The sequence below is a fragment of the Lactuca saligna genome, chromosome 3, assembly GCF_052625555.1.
Source record: "Lactuca saligna cultivar CGN05327 chromosome 3, ASM5262555v1, whole genome shotgun sequence".
NCBI classification, from domain to species: Eukaryota; Viridiplantae; Streptophyta; class Magnoliopsida; order Asterales; family Asteraceae; genus Lactuca; species Lactuca saligna.
The window spans coordinates 95136321-95156992 of NC_136419.1; the positions used below are offsets into that span (position 1 = coordinate 95136321).

The 20672-nt window shown below is 33.3% G+C and overlaps 1 protein-coding gene across 1 annotated transcript; it reads right to left on the minus strand.

Moving 5' to 3' along the window:
* Positions 1-19727: 19727 nt before the first annotated feature.
* Positions 19728-20390, minus strand: LOC145035797 (uncharacterized). The gene has a single exon (XM_078984308.1). It carries the CDS (start codon positions 20388-20390, stop codon positions 19728-19730), a length of 663 nt encoding a protein of 220 aa, XP_078840434.1.
* Between the last annotated feature and the right edge of the window lie 282 nt (positions 20391-20672).

Sequence of the window (20672 nt, forward strand, 5' to 3'; positions counted from 1 at the left end):
CTAATTAAATATATGGGTTGATTATGTAAATCATCCATATCTTGTATAGTGGGCTAAAAGGCTCCATGGACTATCAAGTTGGGTTCCACCCATAGGATGCTCCATGGATGCTCCATGGGAGTTACAAACCCATGGGTCATGGAAATGAAGAGTCATGACACATTAGGGTTTAACCCTAGATGTGTCAACACTATATAAGTAACATGTTCTCCACCCAAAATCGGCTACACTAAGAAATAAGAGGGCTTGGCCGATTTTGAAGAAGTGTGTATACTCTCATAAGTTCTTCCAAGAGCATTTGGTGTTGTGTGAAGCATTTGAGGCATCACACTTGGGGTGCTAGGCTCACAAGGTTTCAAGGAACACAAACAACAACAAGGTAAGTTATTCTATCTATACTTTATGTTAAAATTGTTCCCCATGTATGCTAGATAGGAATATAACCTTGGAATTCAACTTTGCATGATAATTAGACAAACATAGATCCAAGGTTATTAGGGTTGCATGTACACTTAGGAAGTGTTAGAATGCTCAAAACCCATCAGGTGATTCTACCTTCGAACAACGCTTCGTTATCTCAAAACAATTATCCCTAGATAAAACCTAGTATCATTATCATTAGGGTTTAGTCTAACGTTAACAGCGACTAATTAATAGTCTAGTTATAATTATTATATAAGTGTTAAAAAAACACTCTATATAACTCATAGTAATAGCCCAAGTAATTATTTTAAGGTCCTAATAACGTTACTATATTAAAACATACGCTATACTAAAGATAGGTTAGGTACAACTCACTTAAAACGGGTTTCCATGGAAACCGGGCTCCGCTGGAGCAACATTCCCGAGCCGGAAGGCTCTTCTTCTTGGAGCCGGAAGGCTCTTCTTCTTGGAGCCGGAAGGCTCTTCTTCTTGGAGCCGTCGGGCGCTCCGCGGCTTCCGCCTCGTGCTAGGGAGGTTCCTAGGCTTTTCGGGGCGTTTCGGGGGCTAGAGAGAAGTTCTAGAGAGAGAAGGAAGTGAGGGGAGGTGTGAGGAATGAATGGAGGCCTCACCACTTATTTATAGGGGCTGGAGGAAGGTTCACACCGTGAATTTTTAATATTCACATCCTGAGCCAGGCTGGCTACAGCCAGGCGCAGCCTGGTGCTGACACGTGGCATCGCACACAGGGTGGAAATCAACCGATTTTCAAAAATTCATAACTTTCGCATACGAACTCCGTTTTTGAAGTTATTTATATCCAAGCGTAGGTAAAAACAAGATCTACAACTTTCATTTAGACTCCATCGGCTAATTCTTGATCGATCTCAAATTTAACAGTAGGAGGAGTTTAGACTGCTAAATGACCGCGAAGAATTCGTAACTCCTTCATACGGACTCCATTTTCGTCTATCTTTTTACTGTTTAGTTCCTATTAATGAGATATTCAACTCTAATTTAGGTTGTGTAAAGAAAAAACCGCTCGAATTAAAATTCGAGTTTCGGACAGTGCGATGCTAAGTCGAATCTTAGAAAAATCTTAACTTCCTCATACAAAGTCAGATTTGGGCGTTCTTTTTTTTGTATGTTCTTGGTTTAACATATACTAAAACTTTTGTTTAGATCACTAAGGCTAAAATTCCTCTATCCTAAATTCACTATTTACGTCTCCTAGTGCCGTGCCGGTTTTGCCGAAAAACTTCGACGGCCTATAACTTCTTCGTCATAACTCGGATTTCGGTGTTTTTTATATTTACGGAACCATTGAGACATATTATACAACTTGGTTAAGATTATTTATTCTAAATAATCTTTTGTCAAAAGTCATTTTCGACCCCTATCATCTGTAAATTGACTAGCCCGGATCTACGAGCATTACAATTATCTCCCCCTTAGGATGATTACGTCCCGGAATCATCAACGAAACAGGGCTCACATTATGACTCCATACGTTATCTCTTCATCCTAAGTAATAACCATAACTTTGATGTTTCTTCGAACGAGTATCTAACTCTAAGACTTCTTGATTGCAGGCGGTGCTCGATCTTGGACCCGCTCTCCATCTCATGTTTAGAATTTTAGTCATGATCTTCATGTCACGATCTCGATCTTTATTGGAGACTCCTTCTTTAAAAAAAACATGAGATAAGTTTCTTCCTTCGATTATCATAATAGACCGATGGGTCATGTTCTAATGACCTCTCAGCGTATGATGCATTGGCTGGACTTAGGTCTTTTAGACTCAAAATCCAGGACAAACTATACCTTCCTTCATGTTCTAATCACATCTTAAAAGGTAGCATTTCTAGCAGCCATCGCGATACTTCTACTGATCGCTTTGATTATTCCTTTCGGCTTAAGTCGGGTGCTACACCAAGTTATCGAACTTGGTTCTCTGAACCACGTAACATACTTATTGTAGTCAGACTCAATTCGATATGACCACTAGGGTCGAAATAACATTCATCTTCTTAGTCTTTACCGAAACAATGGTAACGACATATTTGAATAAAACGGTATCAATTATTAGCTTCTCAGTAACCTTGTGATTTTCCCTGATCCAAGCGTGGGTCATGTGCTTCCGGTAGTATATGCATCTACTACCTTTCACACCTACTCATACTTGTCCCAAGTTTTGTCTCACAGTCCCCAAGTCCTAAAATCACAAAACAATTTAACACATATGAGTGTGTCCAAATAATCATAAAATTTCCATAGACTCTACTAGGACGTCTTCCATACGTATCTTCAATCATAAATTCTACTTCAACTTGGTTGGTGATGGAAATTCCAGATAATATGAAAACTTTAGGAAATACACCAATCGTTCTATCATCCCGCCAATCAAATGTGTACATTCAGATGTACCATACTTCTCTAGACGTACTGCTGTTTTATTAGACGTATTCTAAAGGCAAGATACCTCTCTTATGATATCTTCCGATAGGTATCATTCACTATCGTAAGCCATATCATTTCCTCTATTTTCTCAGTCTATCATGGTTCGCATCACTTCCTGAACTTCTGCCATTGTGATAGGTTCGGGTGCAGCTTCTATCTCTGGCACGTGCTTAATCACTGGTGGTTCAGGCTGCGGGTTACCACTTCTAAATCCGCTTTCAGTGCTCACCATGTTAATCTATGCACCAAATCATACACTCTGTGTGGAGTCTCTAGAATTAAGATAGAGAAGACTTAATTTACGATCACGTGTAATTCTCCCTATCACTCCGAAAAGTTACATGTCAGTTCTAATACCGTAATTAAACGTTTAGAAATCTAAACACATACAGTTTCCAGATCTGATCGGCAACTGACCATAGATCCGATCATACATTTAGCATCATAAATCATTTAGCACATAAAAGCATATTAGGCATACTTCCTACATAAGCTAGTGCTCACACCATACAATCATTGCTTAGCATTCTAAATTTAAGTCTAGAAATCCTACAAATTCCTAGTTCGCTTAAACTAATGCTCTGATACCAACTGTGACATCCCCATTTTTCATAGCCAGAAAAGACCAATTTTGTTTATGCTTTATAAAAACCAGAGTACTTCTTTTAATAAAAATGTTGCGGAATTTATTCCCAATAAAACATGATAAATACGTTATCAAAGCATTTCTGAAGAAATGTATTTTTATTCATTTTAAAACATTTGGAATGTCATTGTTAATACAGAAACATAAGCATAAACATAACTTACATTCATTATCACTAGTGATCTATATCTCCTTAATCTCTCAGTGTAATGTGACTTCATATTAACACCTTTGATATAAATAAACTGAGTGGGTCAGGTTGGGAAACGTGGTGAGTACATAGGGTTTTCAACCCAAAATAATATAATTATTATGTTTAAACAATCAAACAATCAACCCAATTACCCATCCTCATTATCATCTTTAGTCTTAAGGATCTACCCTAAGAATCATCTATTCCTCATTCATTAATTTTAATGGATCATCCTAAGGAATCGGCACGAAGTCCATCGTTGCCACGATTTACACAACAGGCACTAAGTCTGCATAGTCGTCAGGGCTTAGCCACTAAGTCTGTATAGTCGCCAGGGTTTAGGCATCAAGTCTGCATGATCACCAAGGTTAAGACATCAAGTCTGCATGATCACCAAGGTTTAGGCATCAAGTCTCCATGATCACCAAGGTTTAGGCACCAAGTCCGCATGGACTCGGGGGTTTAGAGTACACCTGGTGAACACATCATTCACAACACTTACAGGTTGCGAGCCTGCTAGTGTTCCACTAGACTATCTAGAATGGTCTGTGGTTATCATCCATACTCTGTTGATTGACAGGGCCATCATTTGGGAAAAAGGATTCTCACATCGTCCACCTCTCACCCTCAACACACGGTCTATTTCACCTCTCAACTCATCATCTAACTCATACTCCATCTATTACATCTACCCATGTTTTACCCCAACATTATCCTAGATATAAAATACATATACAATTTAAATCATTTAAAACATGTATAAAATCATTCATTCAACATAGTCTAACGTTAACCATGACTAATTAATAGTCTAGCTATTATTATTATTATATAAGAGTTAAACAACACTCTATATAACTCATAATAATAGCCCAAATAATTATTTTAAGGTCCTAATAATGTTACTATATTAAAACATAAGTTATACTAAACATAGGTTAGGTACAGCTCACTTACAACGGGTTTCCTTGGAAACCGGGCTCTGCTGGAGCAGCACTCCCGAGCCAAAAGGCTCTTCTTCTTGGAGCCATCGGGCACTCCGGGGCTTCTGCCTCGTGCTAGGAAGGTTCCCTAGGATTTTCGGGGCGTTTCGGGGGCTAGAGAGAAGTTCTAGAGAGAGGGGGAAGTGAGGGGAGGTGTGAGGAATGAATGGAGGCCTCACCACTTATTTATAGGGGATGTAGGAAGGTTCAAATAGTGAATTTTTAATATTCACGCCGTGAGCCAGGCTGGCTACAGCTAGGCGCAGCCTGGTGCTGACACGTGGCATCGCACAGAGGGTGGAAATCATCCGATTTTCAAAAATTCATAACTTTCGTATGCGAACTCCATTTTTGAAGTTATTTATATCCAAGCGTAGGTAAAAACAAGATCTACAACTTTCATTTAGACTCCATCGGCTAATTCTCGACTGATCTCAAATTTAACATTAGGAGGAGTTTAGACTGCTAAATGACCGCGAAGAATTCATAACTCCTTCATACAGACTCCATTTTCGTCTATATTTTTACCGTTGAGTTCCTATTAATGATATCTTCAAGTCTCATTTAGGTTGCATAATCCAAAAACTACTCGAACTAAAATTCGAGTTTCGGACCGTGCACTGCTAAGTCGAATCTTAGAAAAATCATAACTTCCTCATACGAAGTAGATTTGGGCGTTCTTTTTTTTGTATGTTCTTGGTTTAAAATATACTATAACTTTTGTTTAGATCACAAAGGATAAAAATTCCTCTATCTTAAATTCACTATTTACGTCTCCCGGTGTACTGCAGGTTTTGCCGAAAAACTTCGACGGGCCATAACTTCTTCGTTATAACTCGGATTTCGGAACTCTTTATATGTACGGAACCCTTGAGATATATTCTAGAACTTGGTTAAGATTATTTATTCTAAATAATCTTTTGTCAAAAAGTCGTTTTCAACCCCTATCATCTCTAAATTGACTAGCCCGGATCTACGAGCGCTACAGCCAAGTCCAAGAACAGCCTCGCCGAGTCCAAGACAATCTTCAACAGACTCGCCGAGTTGTTCTTCCAACTCGTTGAGTCCTACCTATCTTCATCCAACTCGCCGAGTACACCCATGTGACTCACCGAGTACATCTAGTTCTTAATCCATACAGTGGCTTTCTAAGCCATGCAGGGGCTCCAATCCATAGATCTACCCTTCTACAAGCTATTCCTCATGTAAAGTTGCAAACTTTACGTGAATCTAAAGATATCTAAGCATAAAACACTCTTGAACTAGGGCTTGGGACAAGAAGGCTTCACCAACAATTCAAAGATAGGAGCTTTATGATCTTCTGGACCATCTCAAGTCCAGATCTATGGTAGCAACCTTAGATCCAACCTCCAAGCCCCAAATAACTCTAGAAATACTCCTAAAAATCCCACAAATGATAGATCTTGATGGATAATAGCTCAAGAAATGAATCATTACCTCAAGAGAAGACTCCAATAGAAGAATAAGCCAAAACCTTGCAAAGCCCCTTGCTCCAAGCCTTTTAATCTTCAAAGATCTCTTCAACAAACACTCCTTCAAGATCCAAATGCTCTCTAATTCTCTCTCAAACTGATATTAGGGTTTCTAGACTTCAAGGGAGAGTAAAGAGACTGGGGAGAGGGTATTATGTTCTTTATATATTGCTCAACCCCCGGGATTAGGGTTTTCTCCACACAAAACCAACTCGCCGAGTCCAGCCATCGAGTCACCGAGTTGGCCACTTAACACGCAACTAGAATCGCGACCCTACTTGCTGAGTCTACCCATGGACTCGCCGAGTTGACCATCCACATTTTCACTTTGAACCCTGAACTTGCACTCCTAAACTCGGGATGTTACACTTTTCAAGACTGATAGATGTATCCCTTGAAAGTTCAAACTATTCATTTCCATTCCCTACAATTTGAAATATGAAGAGGGATGTCGTAATCATAATTTAAGTTTGAGAAAGCAATTAACACAACCAATATCCATATTGATTTTTATCATATCTTTAATATCTATTAGCAAAACTATTTCCTCATAATCATTTTAATGAATTAGAGCAAAACCTTTCCACTTAGATTTCAAGGTGCATACGTTCCCATCCATGTGAATCTATCATTTCTAACCAACATTCATAAGACAAGGTTTAGGACAAACCAAATTCAAATTCAGCTTTCCTTCAAGAATTGAACTTTGATATTCTAAATTTCTTGCCTTATGGTAGCACAAGGGCCTTGCAGTGCTTCCTTGTTGTCAACAACACACCCATATTGATCAGTGTACATTCACTAACCAATGTGATTTACTTTTACGCTTAAATGAAAAACATTGCCAACTTAATTGGAAGTGCATAGAAATAAGAATATGTCAACTGAAATACAACATGTTATCAACCTAAAGTCGCGTGCTAGTGATAACTAAAAAGATCATTTTCGGTTCACTCTTGTAACTCTCAAGAAACATTCATTGGCGAGCTAAAACAAATATTCAAAATCTCTTGTGGGTTCCTGACAACAAAATACTTCAAAGAATTGGTCTCAGTTTATCTTTTGTTTCTCAATTAATGAAACATCACAAATCAAATTCTAAATGTGCTAGAGTAAAAGAACATTATTACTCCACATATTATGAGGTGTTATCAACCTTCTTAGTTTGAAATAAGTTTTAAGATACGATGCATAGTTACTAGAGCATGACTCTAAAACTTGATTGGAACAAAGTATAACTCATCTATGATCGAACCATTTCCAACAATGTTCGATTCATATTCTTAGTCATACAATTGCACTAAGATGTTCTTTGAGGATTAATTGTGATACAATTCCATAATTATCAAGATGATCATAAAACATGATACTAAAGTTCATTTCTTTTTAGATTATAGAATCTTTTATCTTCATACCAAATATATTATTTTATTCATTTCGCTAATCTTTAAACGTTTTTAAAAGTATTAAAATTGTGCTTAATCATATAAACATAATCATATTTACTGAAGTATCAGTAAATCATGACGAATAGAGTCATTGTCCCTTGTGGTGGATCTGAAGAGTCCATATCAGCACGTACTAGATCCATTAGTCATTCACTTGTCTCACATGAACGTGTGAACAATGAATCAGTCATAATTTTCCATTGAAAAGGATTATCATGAATCATGCAATTCGAATTGTATGACCCCAAGTATCTGTCCAAATGATACTTGGTTATGATATTTCTTTTCACTTGGTCAAATCTAAAAGTACCACAATCGCAATATCATAAGAATCAAATCCATGATTAATATTGCTATTATTATAAACTTATTCAAAACACTTATGAATGCTATTTTAAGGAAATATAATTAAGCTAACTTCATAACCAAAACTTTATTTTATTGTTAAAAAAAAAAATTGGAACTTGTCCTGACAATGCATAAAATGAAAAACTATATTCAAACATCTCTGAAGAGTAATAGCAATTTATTAAAACTATCTTAACTCCTTAGTAGTAGCTCCAAATTATGACCATTGAGCCATGCGACCAAAGTTCTTTTCCCACAATCAAATTTAGCTCATTTTGCTCAAGCTTCCTTCTTTCTTTTAGATCCTGCAATACCATCAAATTGTGATCATCACATTATGTATTAAGAGTCTATGAATACGAACTTATAATGGAGTTAGATATTGGATGTTCCTAAAATAGAGTCATATAAATTGACTTTACCATATTTAAGATCCTTTTGTGAGTAGCTTCGCTTCCAATGTCAGTTCAACTAGCAGTAGAAAAAAATGGACTCATTGGGGTCAACATGAGGAAAGATCTCAGAACGAGTCTTTCTCTTTATCATATGATCAAACGGTTTGACCTTAGCTGATTCTTTTCAATTTGGAGGAGAAGCCTTTTTTAATCACAAATGTTACCATTGTTGATGTCTATGCGAATCTTAGGATTAGAACCTATAAGCATTTCTACTTCAGTTGTCTTCTTAAGCATTTCTGCTTTAGCAACCATCAACATATAATTAATTAGAGTCACATCAAGATTTTTCATATGAAAGTTCTCAATGAAGCGACCAATGACTTAGGAAGTGAGATAAGAACCAAATCAATGGCTTTCTCCTTCGGGAATATGGCACCCACTCTTTCCAACTTGTCAATGTATGATTTCATTTTCAGAACATGCACATACACAAAATTTATCTTGATGTTCACATGCCAATAAGGCTTGAGTAGTTTCATATCTTTCGACTTGAGGAAAACGTGATGATGGGAGAGTCATAGGAGGAGGAAGTGGAAGACTTGAAGAAGGATGATGTCTAGTTCGACCATTGCCCAAGGAAGGGAAGACAATTTCACCTTCACTCAAATGTGGAATACCATCTCTAGATAATTAAGGAAAAGCATTTCCATAAGAACGAGGAAGACCATTTTTATCTTCATAAGACATCTAAAGTGGGAAAAAGAGAACTCAAGTTAGTTTATTTTAATCTTTAATTATCAACCCAAAATTAAATTAAGGCTAGGATCCATATTTTCATTTCATAATATTAAGAGAGATGTCATAGTCATATCACAAAACTATTTTAAGTAGGTAAAAGCATTTAACCAATTTCAAACACATGCAACTCTTAGATCTTTTTTGATATTTTCATTGAAATATCAATGTCATGTTTAATCTCGGATTATGCTCTTACCACTTGTGACTAAGATGCAGAGGATCACAATTAAGATGTGAATAACCATGTAAACCTGATCAAACACTCTCGATCGATTTATAATCTCTCATTGATGTGTTAGTTAACTATACACGCTCCATCACAATTATAAACACGAGTTGCTTCATCATTTCATCTTATAGTCCCACATTAGTGTGTCGGTTAACCACGCACGCTCCACTAATGACTCATAAAAAATGATGTGCATTGTCATAGATTAGCATACAATTCCATATTTTTCCTAAAGCAACTAGAGTGAGATTTTAAAAGAATGTTCAAGTACTTTATAGATTATACTTTTAATCTTTTATGTCCTATCAAACTCGTTCGGCTAATGACCCTCCACCATACAAATGAGCGGTGGGTGAAAAGGACACCTATTCAACGGTCATTTTATAGGTTGTTTCCTTATACCCCTCTTATAGCATTGCTTCATGAATGAGGTCTACTATTGATTTGATTGAGTTTTCTTATACATATAGTATTAAATATTTAATAAATATGTAAAAGGGTGTATTTCAAAACTTCTTAACACACAAGGCTTAAATATTAATTATCTAAATTAATCATATAATTAATTAATCAAGTTAAACCTATCATGGATTTATAATTATCTGTTAATTAGTCTTATAATTAATTAATTATTAAATCCATAAGGCTAATTTTAATTAATCTTATAATTAAATATTATCTTATTCAAGATTATCTTATAATATTTAGGGTTTTGTTTTTATTATCTAAGATATGCAAAAATCATTTTTTTCAGAGTTCAAATAAGATAATCACCAAAAATAACCACACAAATCAAATTAGACAGAAAATCCTGAAATTCGAATTTAGACTAATCTCATGTCGTGACGGAAGGTTTGTCACGTCTTGAGAAATAGTTTTTTCAAAAAATTCATATTTGTTCAATTCAGCTCATGTACTTTCAATGTTAGACACAAAAAGACTCTTATACCACTAACGGGTTTTATAAGTTATAAATACATGTATAATGTAGAAAAACACTTAACAATTAAGAGGGTAGATGCAACCTATAAGGATATATGTCATAATACTTTGAAGGACACATGCATGAAGAAAATAACATGAACCCTAATGTAATAAAAACACCAAGTTAGGGTTACATACCTTTGATTTGTTGTAATAAACAAATCACTTCAATCACTTGTAGTTGTTGGTATTGGAAAGCTTAGCACGAAAAGGACGATGCCTCTAATGCCTCACGCCCAAGCCCTAGAAGTAAAAGACAAGAGAGGACAGAGGATGAGAGCAAAATTTTGTTAACAAACATTTAGGAAGTGAGAACCATGAAAATAATGTGCCAACCGGTCATATTTATAGCTAGGGATCATAAGGATAAACCATGATTTTAATAATTAAATATTAGATTTAAACTATTCTAGGCAGTTATCCTTATCGGCTATAAGGTACATTTCAGAAACCCTAAAGGCTTCATTAAAATGTCAAATCCTAGTAATGATCTAGATGTGTTTCATTTATTCTACTATTGAACAATTACAATTCACCCATTGCACATTTAATTAATTCCAATTAATCCTGAATTAATTCTAGATTAATTGTGACAAATAATTAATTAATTTTCATTGATTTCATATTAATTTATTAATCATATAAATTAACAAATCAGTTATTTAATAACAGATCTCATAATATTTTATTAATCACATAATAAATTAACAAACCAATTATCTATTTCTAATTAATATATTAATCATATAATATATTAAAAAATAATTTCCTCATAATTTCTAATTAATTTATTAATTATATAATAATCTAATAAGTTATCTTCTATTTACAAATGTCATTCTAACCAAGTTCTAGTTATGATGACAACTCGAAAAGGATTTTGCTTCCAATTACAAGTATATACCAATTTAGTTATGAGCTTAGACATCTCAATCCAATAGTCTCCTACTTAGATAAGTCTATAACTACAATTGTAAGTTTAACCTTGAACTAAACAGTAAAGTGTGCTTTCCTTAGCCACTGTCGAACTCTGATTTAAATCAAGCATTAGCCCTATGATAAGCGATTAGTTATTTCTTCATTCTACAAGATATCATATGAACATGAGACATGGATTAGAATCAATCTCATAGTACTAAGTCAAACCAAACCATTAATGAAAACATGAGACTATTTTATGACAAGAATGGAAGTAATAAGCAATACCACACTCAACCTCTAACCTCATGGAAGGGGGTATGGTTTTGGTGATAGTGAGTGGATTTGTGGTGTGGTGTCCACTCAAGCTCTAACTAGCTAGTTGTAATGTAACAAGATGGTTACTCTAAGTGGCCAAAATGTTTTATCCAAAATTAATAATAATGCCATATTTTATTTGCTAGTTTGTATTCTCTTTTCATAGAAACAATAATTCCCACTATGATGGTAAATTTTAGTTTCATAAAATAATAATTTTCTAATTAAATACAAGTGTTGATATTTATTAATAATCAAAATTACTCTAATAAATAATGAATTAGTAGTAAATTGGTATAATGTGTAACCCTATAAGATCATATGTCATTAGTAATATCATTCTATAATGACTCTTGGGCATAAAGATCTTTCACTAAAAGCTTCACTAGTCTTTAAGCATAACTCGTGTATTTTTGACATGTGTTCATATTAAGGATTCATGAAGATGAAGATTGAGGAAAAATAGGTCTTTTAGAAGACCATATTTATATAGTGGTATCACTTTGAACTTCTATTTTTTATTAATTGATTTTCTCTTGCACTTTGAACAAACTACTCCATTTTGGAAAGTAGAGACCTTAATTTCATGTTTTAAAATATTTGGAAGCTTAAAAGATAGTTTTTAAACTACTTAATGAACATATACTTGTCATATTTTCCCTTACATGTTGGTGTACATATGCCTGTCAACAAAAAATTAGATTATTTCTCATATAGTTACAAGGTATACTATGGATATAAATATTGTTAGAAATTTAGTGGTAAATTTCAAGTTGGAAAGTTCCACGTATCTCACATTAGTGGGCAAGGAACTAAAGATATAAGCTTTTTCGGTTGCTAGGCCATCAAATGCTTTATTAAGAGAAAAGAGATGTACCAAGCTCACACACACATCTAGTCTATCCATAGACATGAGTGCACAACATGGCGTGAATTAGGCGCATATAGAACTTCACACAACGCCCCTATCACTGGGAGTTGAGGATCTTTCATTTTTGGCAAGTTCAGGTCGATTTGGTTGGACCGACCCTGATCCATGTTGACTTGAAGTTGACTTCTTTTTACTTCGTGGATAAACTCATTGAACCATCTAAAAGCCTCCAAAATCAAGTTTTTTTTGGGAGAGGAAGCCTCCACAAATAAGGATCGACTCGATGTGACATGTGGTGAGCCGTGATAGGGTCGTTATTATAACATATCCGATTATTTGCTGCTTTCTACGGTTTCTACAACTATAAACATAGCTCTACTAAATCTTTATCCAAAACAATGAAATTTGCCTTTCGCTCCCCCCCCCCCCCCCCCTCTGCCTTTGTGATATTTGTAACTGCAAACTCCAGTTCTTCTATTTTCCAAGTATTAACATTTCTTTGATCACTTCTTCCATATATGTTGGAACAAATGATATTCTACATCAAATTTTGGGTTTTACTTTGAAGCTTAGAAATTCAGAGAAACGCAAAAACCTTTAAGGACAATAGTTTCTACCATGCAGTGTTACATCTATCAATATCAACAACTAAGAGGTTGGTTTTATTTAGGTGTTCTCCAACAAGAATTGGCGACATTATTTGTATGGGGTCCGGTGTACCATTTACATGGATCAAAAGAGTTAGAGATACTTGATAGATTAGTCGAATCTGAATATAAGGCAACGTAAATGGTTGGATGCGGTGAAAGATTACAATTGTGAGATTTTGTATCATCTTAGGAAGGAAAATGCATGGCCGATACTTTGAGTCGCATGACGACTAGTAATCTTATTCAATTCTTGTGTTTGAGGATGAAGATCACTTCACCCTTGTTAGATTTGATCAAGGAGGCACGAGTTGAGGGTTTGAAGAGGAAAAATTGGAAGAAAAAAGAAGATTAGGGGTCCAATTCCTTTATTTTCTATATGTAGTCAACGTTTGTTGACTCAGTACAGCAGGGTATGGGAGCCTGTTTCTGGTAGGTTTAGGTAGACTATGTTGGAGGAAGCTCACAAGTCGAAGTTTTCGATCCATCCACGGGCCACGAGGATGTATAAAGACTTGATAGTAAGTTATTAGCGGCCATGTATGAAGAGGGAGATAGCGTGGTATGTAGAGAGGTGCTTGACTTACCAGAAAGTTAAGGGCAGACATTAGACACCCCATAGAAAGATGCATCCGCTACCCATTCCCATATGGAAGTAGGAGGAGATCACTACGGATTTCATCATGAGGTTCTTAAGGAAGACACGCGGGGTAGGTTCTATATGGTTTATAATTGACCATTTGATCAAGAGCGCTCACTTCATCTCGCTCAAGAGAGTTAATCCGTAGAAAAGTTGGCCAAGATCTATATCAAGGAGATGGTTTCACGGCACGGGGTGTCAGTTTCAGTTGTTTCTAATCACGGTGTTCGCTTTACTTAAAGGTTTTGGAGGAAGTTTCACGAGGATTTTGGTACTTGATTGCTTTTCAATACTGCTTACCAACTGCAGACTTATGGAAATAGTGAGCGGACCATCTACACCCTTGAGGATATGTTGTATGCGTGTGTGTTAGATTTTGGTGGGAGCTAGGATACCTCTCTTCTTTTGGCCGAGTTATCCTACAAAGATAGTTATCACACATGCATTGGTATGGCACCCTTTGGGTTGCTTTACGAGAGGAGGTGTAGAACTCTGATTTTTTGGGGTGTGGTTGCTTAGCTGGTGATGGAGAACACCCAGGTGGTGCTCAAGACCGTGCAGAGCAGGCTGAAGAGTTATGTTGATCGACGTCGTTTTGATCGTGAGTTTAAGGTAGGAGATCTTATGTTTCTGAATGTGTCACCTTGGATAGGTGTCATCTGGTTTCGGAATCAGGCAAGTTATGCTCCATATTAATTAGACCTTTCAAGATTGTTTCTCGGGTGGGCATGTTTGTGTATAAAATGGATCTACCTGCCGAGCTTAGCCAGATTCACAACACATTTCATGTCTCTCAATTGCAGAAGTGTATGGCTGATGATTCCTTAGTGATTCCCTAGATTATATTCAAATTGATTCCTTAGTGATTTCCCTAGATTATATTCTGATTGATCTGAGGAGAGTTGTAACATCCAATTTACCGTTTGTAATCTTGACTTTGATAATTTTAAATTAAAAAAAAAAAAAAAAAAAAAAAAAAAAGTTGTATGCTACTTTTCCACCGCTAAATGCCACTTTAGTCCTTTTTTTATTTTATTTATTTATTGACTTTGAATGTCAAAGTTGATGTCACATTATGTGAATGTTGTTTCGAGTTTCATGGCTTTTAGTTTTTGACATAATTTTTTCTTGTATTTATTATTTTGCATGTTAATAATGTAGTTAATCTTCTTTTTGTTTTTTTTTCTGAAAATTCAAACATATTTGCTGTAAATATTCAAATTTCAAATAATTTGTTTGGCCACATAAAATTATAAGGTTAGATAAATAAAATATTGGGCAAACGGTAAGTAAAAAAAAAAAAAACTTTTCTATCATTTTTTTTTCTTCTAGAAACCGTCATTTATAGCATTCTACTTTGTAAAAATGTTTTTGTTGTCAAAACCCACATACAAAAGGAAAAAACCCAAACAAAAATGACTCGTCCATACTAGAATTGAGGACAGATATCAATTTGATTTTGTTTGTAATCCAAGCATTAAGTAGAGACCGGCAATTACATTCCTTCTCACGCAATGCTACCTACTTATTAGCAAATAAAATTGCCATTTAATCAAAGGGTTATAGGTAACCATTAAATCTATGTAGATAGGTTTAATTTGGGAAAAAAAATGGACAAAAAAGATAAATTTTCTAGAACTAGACCTTAAATACATGGGGTTTTGTGTAATTTTCCTGTAAAAATTTAGGAGCAAAAGCCGTATTTTGAGGTGATTTTCCTTGGTTAAGAAAGAAGAAAGAAAATATTGGACTTGCTTTTCTAAAAAGGCGACTTATATTAATTTCTTCCAAAAAATATATATTAATAGCAAGAAACGAATAACTTTACCACTTGTTTTTATTCAATAATATTTAAATAATTCAAACTATTAATGTATATATTCCGCTTGCCAAAATAAAAACAAAATGCCCCCATTTAACATTTGATGAAATAAAACCACTATATTAAAAACCAATTAACAAAAAATCTCAATTAGTAAAACCAAATAATGAAATTGCAAACATCGTAAACGTATGTTATATGCAACACTCACCGTAAGACAATTTCAGTCTAGGTGATCATATATTCATTATTATAAATTATAAATTTTACAGTTATAGGAGAATATAATTTTTATAATTAATGGTAGCGATGTCCAATATTCAGATAAAATCAGATTCTTCAACCATACAAGTTGAATTTAACTACATAGTTAGGAAATTAAGTTTTTTGAATGATGTCCAAACAACCCGAATTATTATTTTGCATTGGTTTTAACTTATAAGATAAAAATTAAATTGTCCAAAAAATAAAATGAAAATTTGAATAACGATTTGTTAATTACAGAAAAAAAAAAAAAAAAAAAAAAAAAAAAAAAAAAAAAAGAATTGCAGTTTCCATCTTCGCATCTTTATCAACCACTATTCCCCTATAATCGAATTTTAAAACTCAATGGTTTCTTCTTGATATTGTGTTGAGACAAAATTGCAAAAATGGTCCCCGTGGTTTCTTATTTTATGTGGTTATGGTCCAAACGTTTGAAAAGTTGCAGATTTGGTCCTTTTCAACAAGTTTTATTGTGGTTTTGGTCCCTCATCCGTTAAGTTTAACTGGTTGGCTGTTAACTTTTTTAAAATGATAATTTTACCCAGGAACCATTTTCGCAATTTTGTCATATACCATAACATAAGGACCATTTTTGCATACATTCTTTTTTATTTTATTGAAGTATTATATTTTAATAAATATTATTATTAATATATAATATTATATACTAACAAACATTGTTTTATTGGATTATTAATTTATTATAGTTGATTTTTTTTTTTGATTTTTTTTGTTAGAGTAATTCTTTTTATTGAGTTATTATATATCAATACATATAGTTTTTAATATATAATATTTATATCATAATAATAAATATTATATTATTGGATTATTAATTTCTTTTAGTTAATATTTTTAATTCTTTTTTTTTAATTATTTTTATTGGATTATTTCTTTTATTTCTTTTAATTTATTATTTTCTTCATATACTAAATATTGTTTTATTGGATTATTAATTTATTTTACCTAATTCTTTTTTGGAAAAAAATTGTCAATGTAATTATTTTTTATTGAATTATTATATATCAACATATATAGTTTTTAATATATAATATTTATATCATAATAAATATTATATTATTGGATTATTATTATCTTTTAGTTATTTTTTGTAATTTGTTTTTTTTTTTAATATTTTTTGTTGGATTATTACTTTTAATTTATTATTTTCTTCATATACTAAATATTATTTTATCGGATTATAATAGTAGTTCTTGTTAATTTTATTGGTTCCACCACAAAGTCATGGGATACGCAAAATCTTGGTCTCTCATCATCGAAATCGTTAGGATCGTTGCCAAACACTTTCATTTCATCTACCTTATAATGAGAAACCATTGGGAAAATACCACCACCATCACTCGGTCACCACCACCACTTATAAATGTTATCGGTGTTTGTTGCGCATTATGTGGGATATGAATGATTCCAATGGATTATGAAGAAGTTGTCGCAGGTGGCTACGAACAACGCTGGGTGGAATAAGGTATAGTATCTATTGAACCTCCGATGAAGGTGTTTGGAGGTGATCCAGCTATTTTTTGATGATGATAATCGACACTTTTACATATTTCGGCGATTTTGTGGTGGAACTAATAAAATTAAAAACAATTAATAGTATACATTCAAAATAAAACAATAATCCAATAAGATAGTATTTATTATATTAAAATTATAATAAATAAAAAGTAATATTTCAATAAATTAATAATTCAAAAAAAAATTACAAAAATTAATAATCCAATAATGTATTATTTATTATGATGCAAATATTATATATTAAAAATAATATTTGTTGATATATAATAATCTAATAAAAAATGATAAAAAGAATCAACTAAAACAAATTAATAATCCAATAAAATAATGTTTCGTAAAATGTAATAATCTCATAACATAATATTTATTATGATATAAATATTATATATAAAAAAAACTATATGTACTGATATATAATAATTCAATAAAAAGAATTACTTCGATAAAAAAATTTAAAAAAATAATTAGCTAAAATAAATTAATAATCCAATAAAACAACATTTAGTATATGAAGAAAATAATAAATTGAACGTAATAATACAATAAAAAATAATTAAAATTACAAAATTTAACTAAAAAAATTGATAATCCAAATATTTATTATGATATAAATATTATATATTAAAAACTATATGTATTGATATATAATATTTATATGTATTAATATAGTATACATTTCTTTTTGACTCTTTTAGTTGACTCTTTTTATCATTTCTTTTTGTTTGAGCAATTTTTTTATTAGATTATTATATATCAACAAATATTATTTTTAATATATAATATTTGCATCATAATAAATAATACATTATTGGATTATTAATTTTTGTAATTTTTTTTACGAAACTATATGTATTGATACATAATATTTGCATCATATATAATTTTTGTAATAATGCAAATATTATATATTAAAAACATTATTTTACGAAACTATATGTATTGATACATAATATTATATATCAATATTTATATCATAATATTTATATATTAAAAACTATATTTATATTAAAGTCGCATAAATATTATATATTAAAATACTATATATGTATTGATATATAATAAATATTTTAATATATAATATATATATTGAAAACTATATGTATTGATATATGTATTGATATATAGTATTTATATAATGTTTATTATGATATAAATAATTTAATACATTCAAAAAAATGGTCCCTGTGTTTGGCAAAATTATGCGACTTTGGTCCAAAACGATAGTTTGATGCACCACTGGTCCAAAATTGGATTTTTCCATTGTTTTTGGTCCCTCCCATTCACTTCCGTCCATATACTCCGTTACATGCAATAAAGACCAGGGTATTTTCGTCTTTCCACATACAAGGACCTTTTTTGCAACCTTATTCAAAATAAAAGCAGAGCTACATCACTCTTCCTTCTTCAACTTCACGAGCTTCATAGTCTTCCTACTCTGTGTTCACAATTTCTTAGAGATCAAAAATTAAAATGGTGATGTGTTTCTGTGGTAGGGAAGCGGTGGTTCGCACCTCCTGGACATCAGCAAACCCTGGTCGGAGGTTTCTTTCCTGCCCTCAAAAGGTAAGTGTTCGATTTTGCTATTTTACCCTCATTTTGGAAAATCACCCTCATGTTTAGGGTTTATTTTTTTATGTGAAGGGTTCCAGATGCCGATTCTTAGGATGGATTGATCCTCCCATGTGTGCACGATCTATGTTGATAATACCCGGATTATTGAGGAATATCAACAATGTAAACTATTAAGTGGCAAGATTGAAGATGTGTTTGTTTGCAAGTTGGTTACTATTTGTGGTGGTTTGGGTGCTTTTCATTTAGTAATAAGCAATTAGGGACCCCTGTAGTTGCATGTAATTTTTGGGTGCTTTTTGTCTTATGAAATTGTAACTAGGGAATGTGGTAGTTTTTGGTATTTGATAATGTAATATCAGTTTAGGGTTATTTTGGACAACTTCAGAAATTTGTAACCTTTTCAAGGATATAATGACAATGTATTGCAGTTATCACCGAATGTTAATGTATATTTGTTGTTTCAGAAAACAGTTCTTATAACCAAAAATGTGTTCCATAAACATGACAACCAACAGTTGGTATAAACCATAAACATCATTCTTCAACAATGACAAAAGGTTGACATTAGTTTCATGACCAAAAGGGCTAAAAGACCAAAATAAAACCATTACAACAAACTAGTTTTAAACCATTACATCCAAATGCACAAAAGTTGTGCTAAACCAAAAGATAAGTTTTTAAACAAAATACACTAATTCCTTCATTGACTGCTACCTCCATTCCCTCCTTGACTGCATCATGCATTCCCTCCTTGACTGCTTCCTGCATTCCCTCCTTCATTTCTTCCTGCATTCCCACCTTGACCCTTGCACGTCCTTGAGTTATGACCCCTATTGTTGCATTTCCCACACCTAACACTAACAAACTTTCTGGTAAGTTTTTCAGGTTCACCTGCACCATGATTTTGCATCTGTTTATCATATTTTTCATCTGCACTTCTCTTTCTCTTGGTGTTAGGTCTCCCAGGTTGATTGTGATGTGGTGGTGGTGTTAATTGAAATGGACAGGTACTTTTTGGCCACATGGCTCTACCCTTTATAGGGTCCACAGTGTAAGAGTAAGCTTCATTCCATGTTTGAAGCCAATACACTTTGTTAACATAAGTGTAAAGCTCCCCAACTTTGTCTCCACTATCAGCCATTTCATGTATTGTAGCTATGGCATGCCTGCATGGAATCCCATTCAATTCCCACCTTCTACATGTACATGACATATTTTTCATGTCAACCACATGCTGGTCATGCCAAGGACCATAAACTTCATACTTTGCAGTCCCATTCCATCTAGCTCTATATTGGACTGAAGCTTCCCTATTTCTCTCAAGTAACTTTGATGTTGTTGGAGTGAGTGAACCTGGAGCTTTGGACATCACTTTCTTCACATTGCAAATCCTCTTCATAAGGTACTGCCTGATGTACTCAAGACAACTTATGATGGGCTTATTCCTACCATGAATAAGCTTACTGTTGAAAACCTCACATAAATTGTTGAGCAATATATCTGATCCTGCTCTGCCTGTATTAAACAAGAAAATTATATGAACTAAACCATATACAATGAGCACTAGTAAAGCTTCACCTAAGTTAGGGAATGTAACCTGAAAAGTGGCTTCTGGCCTAATGGTGAGGGGGGATTTTCTTCAACCACTCAAAAGCATCCTTATCAAACTTGTTAAGTTCAT

Excerpts from the sequence above, each read along its gene's own strand:
- LOC145035797 (XM_078984308.1), bottom strand. The coding sequence starts at position 20,390 with ATGAAGAGGATTTGCAATGTGAAGAAAGTGATGTCCAAAGCTCCAGGT.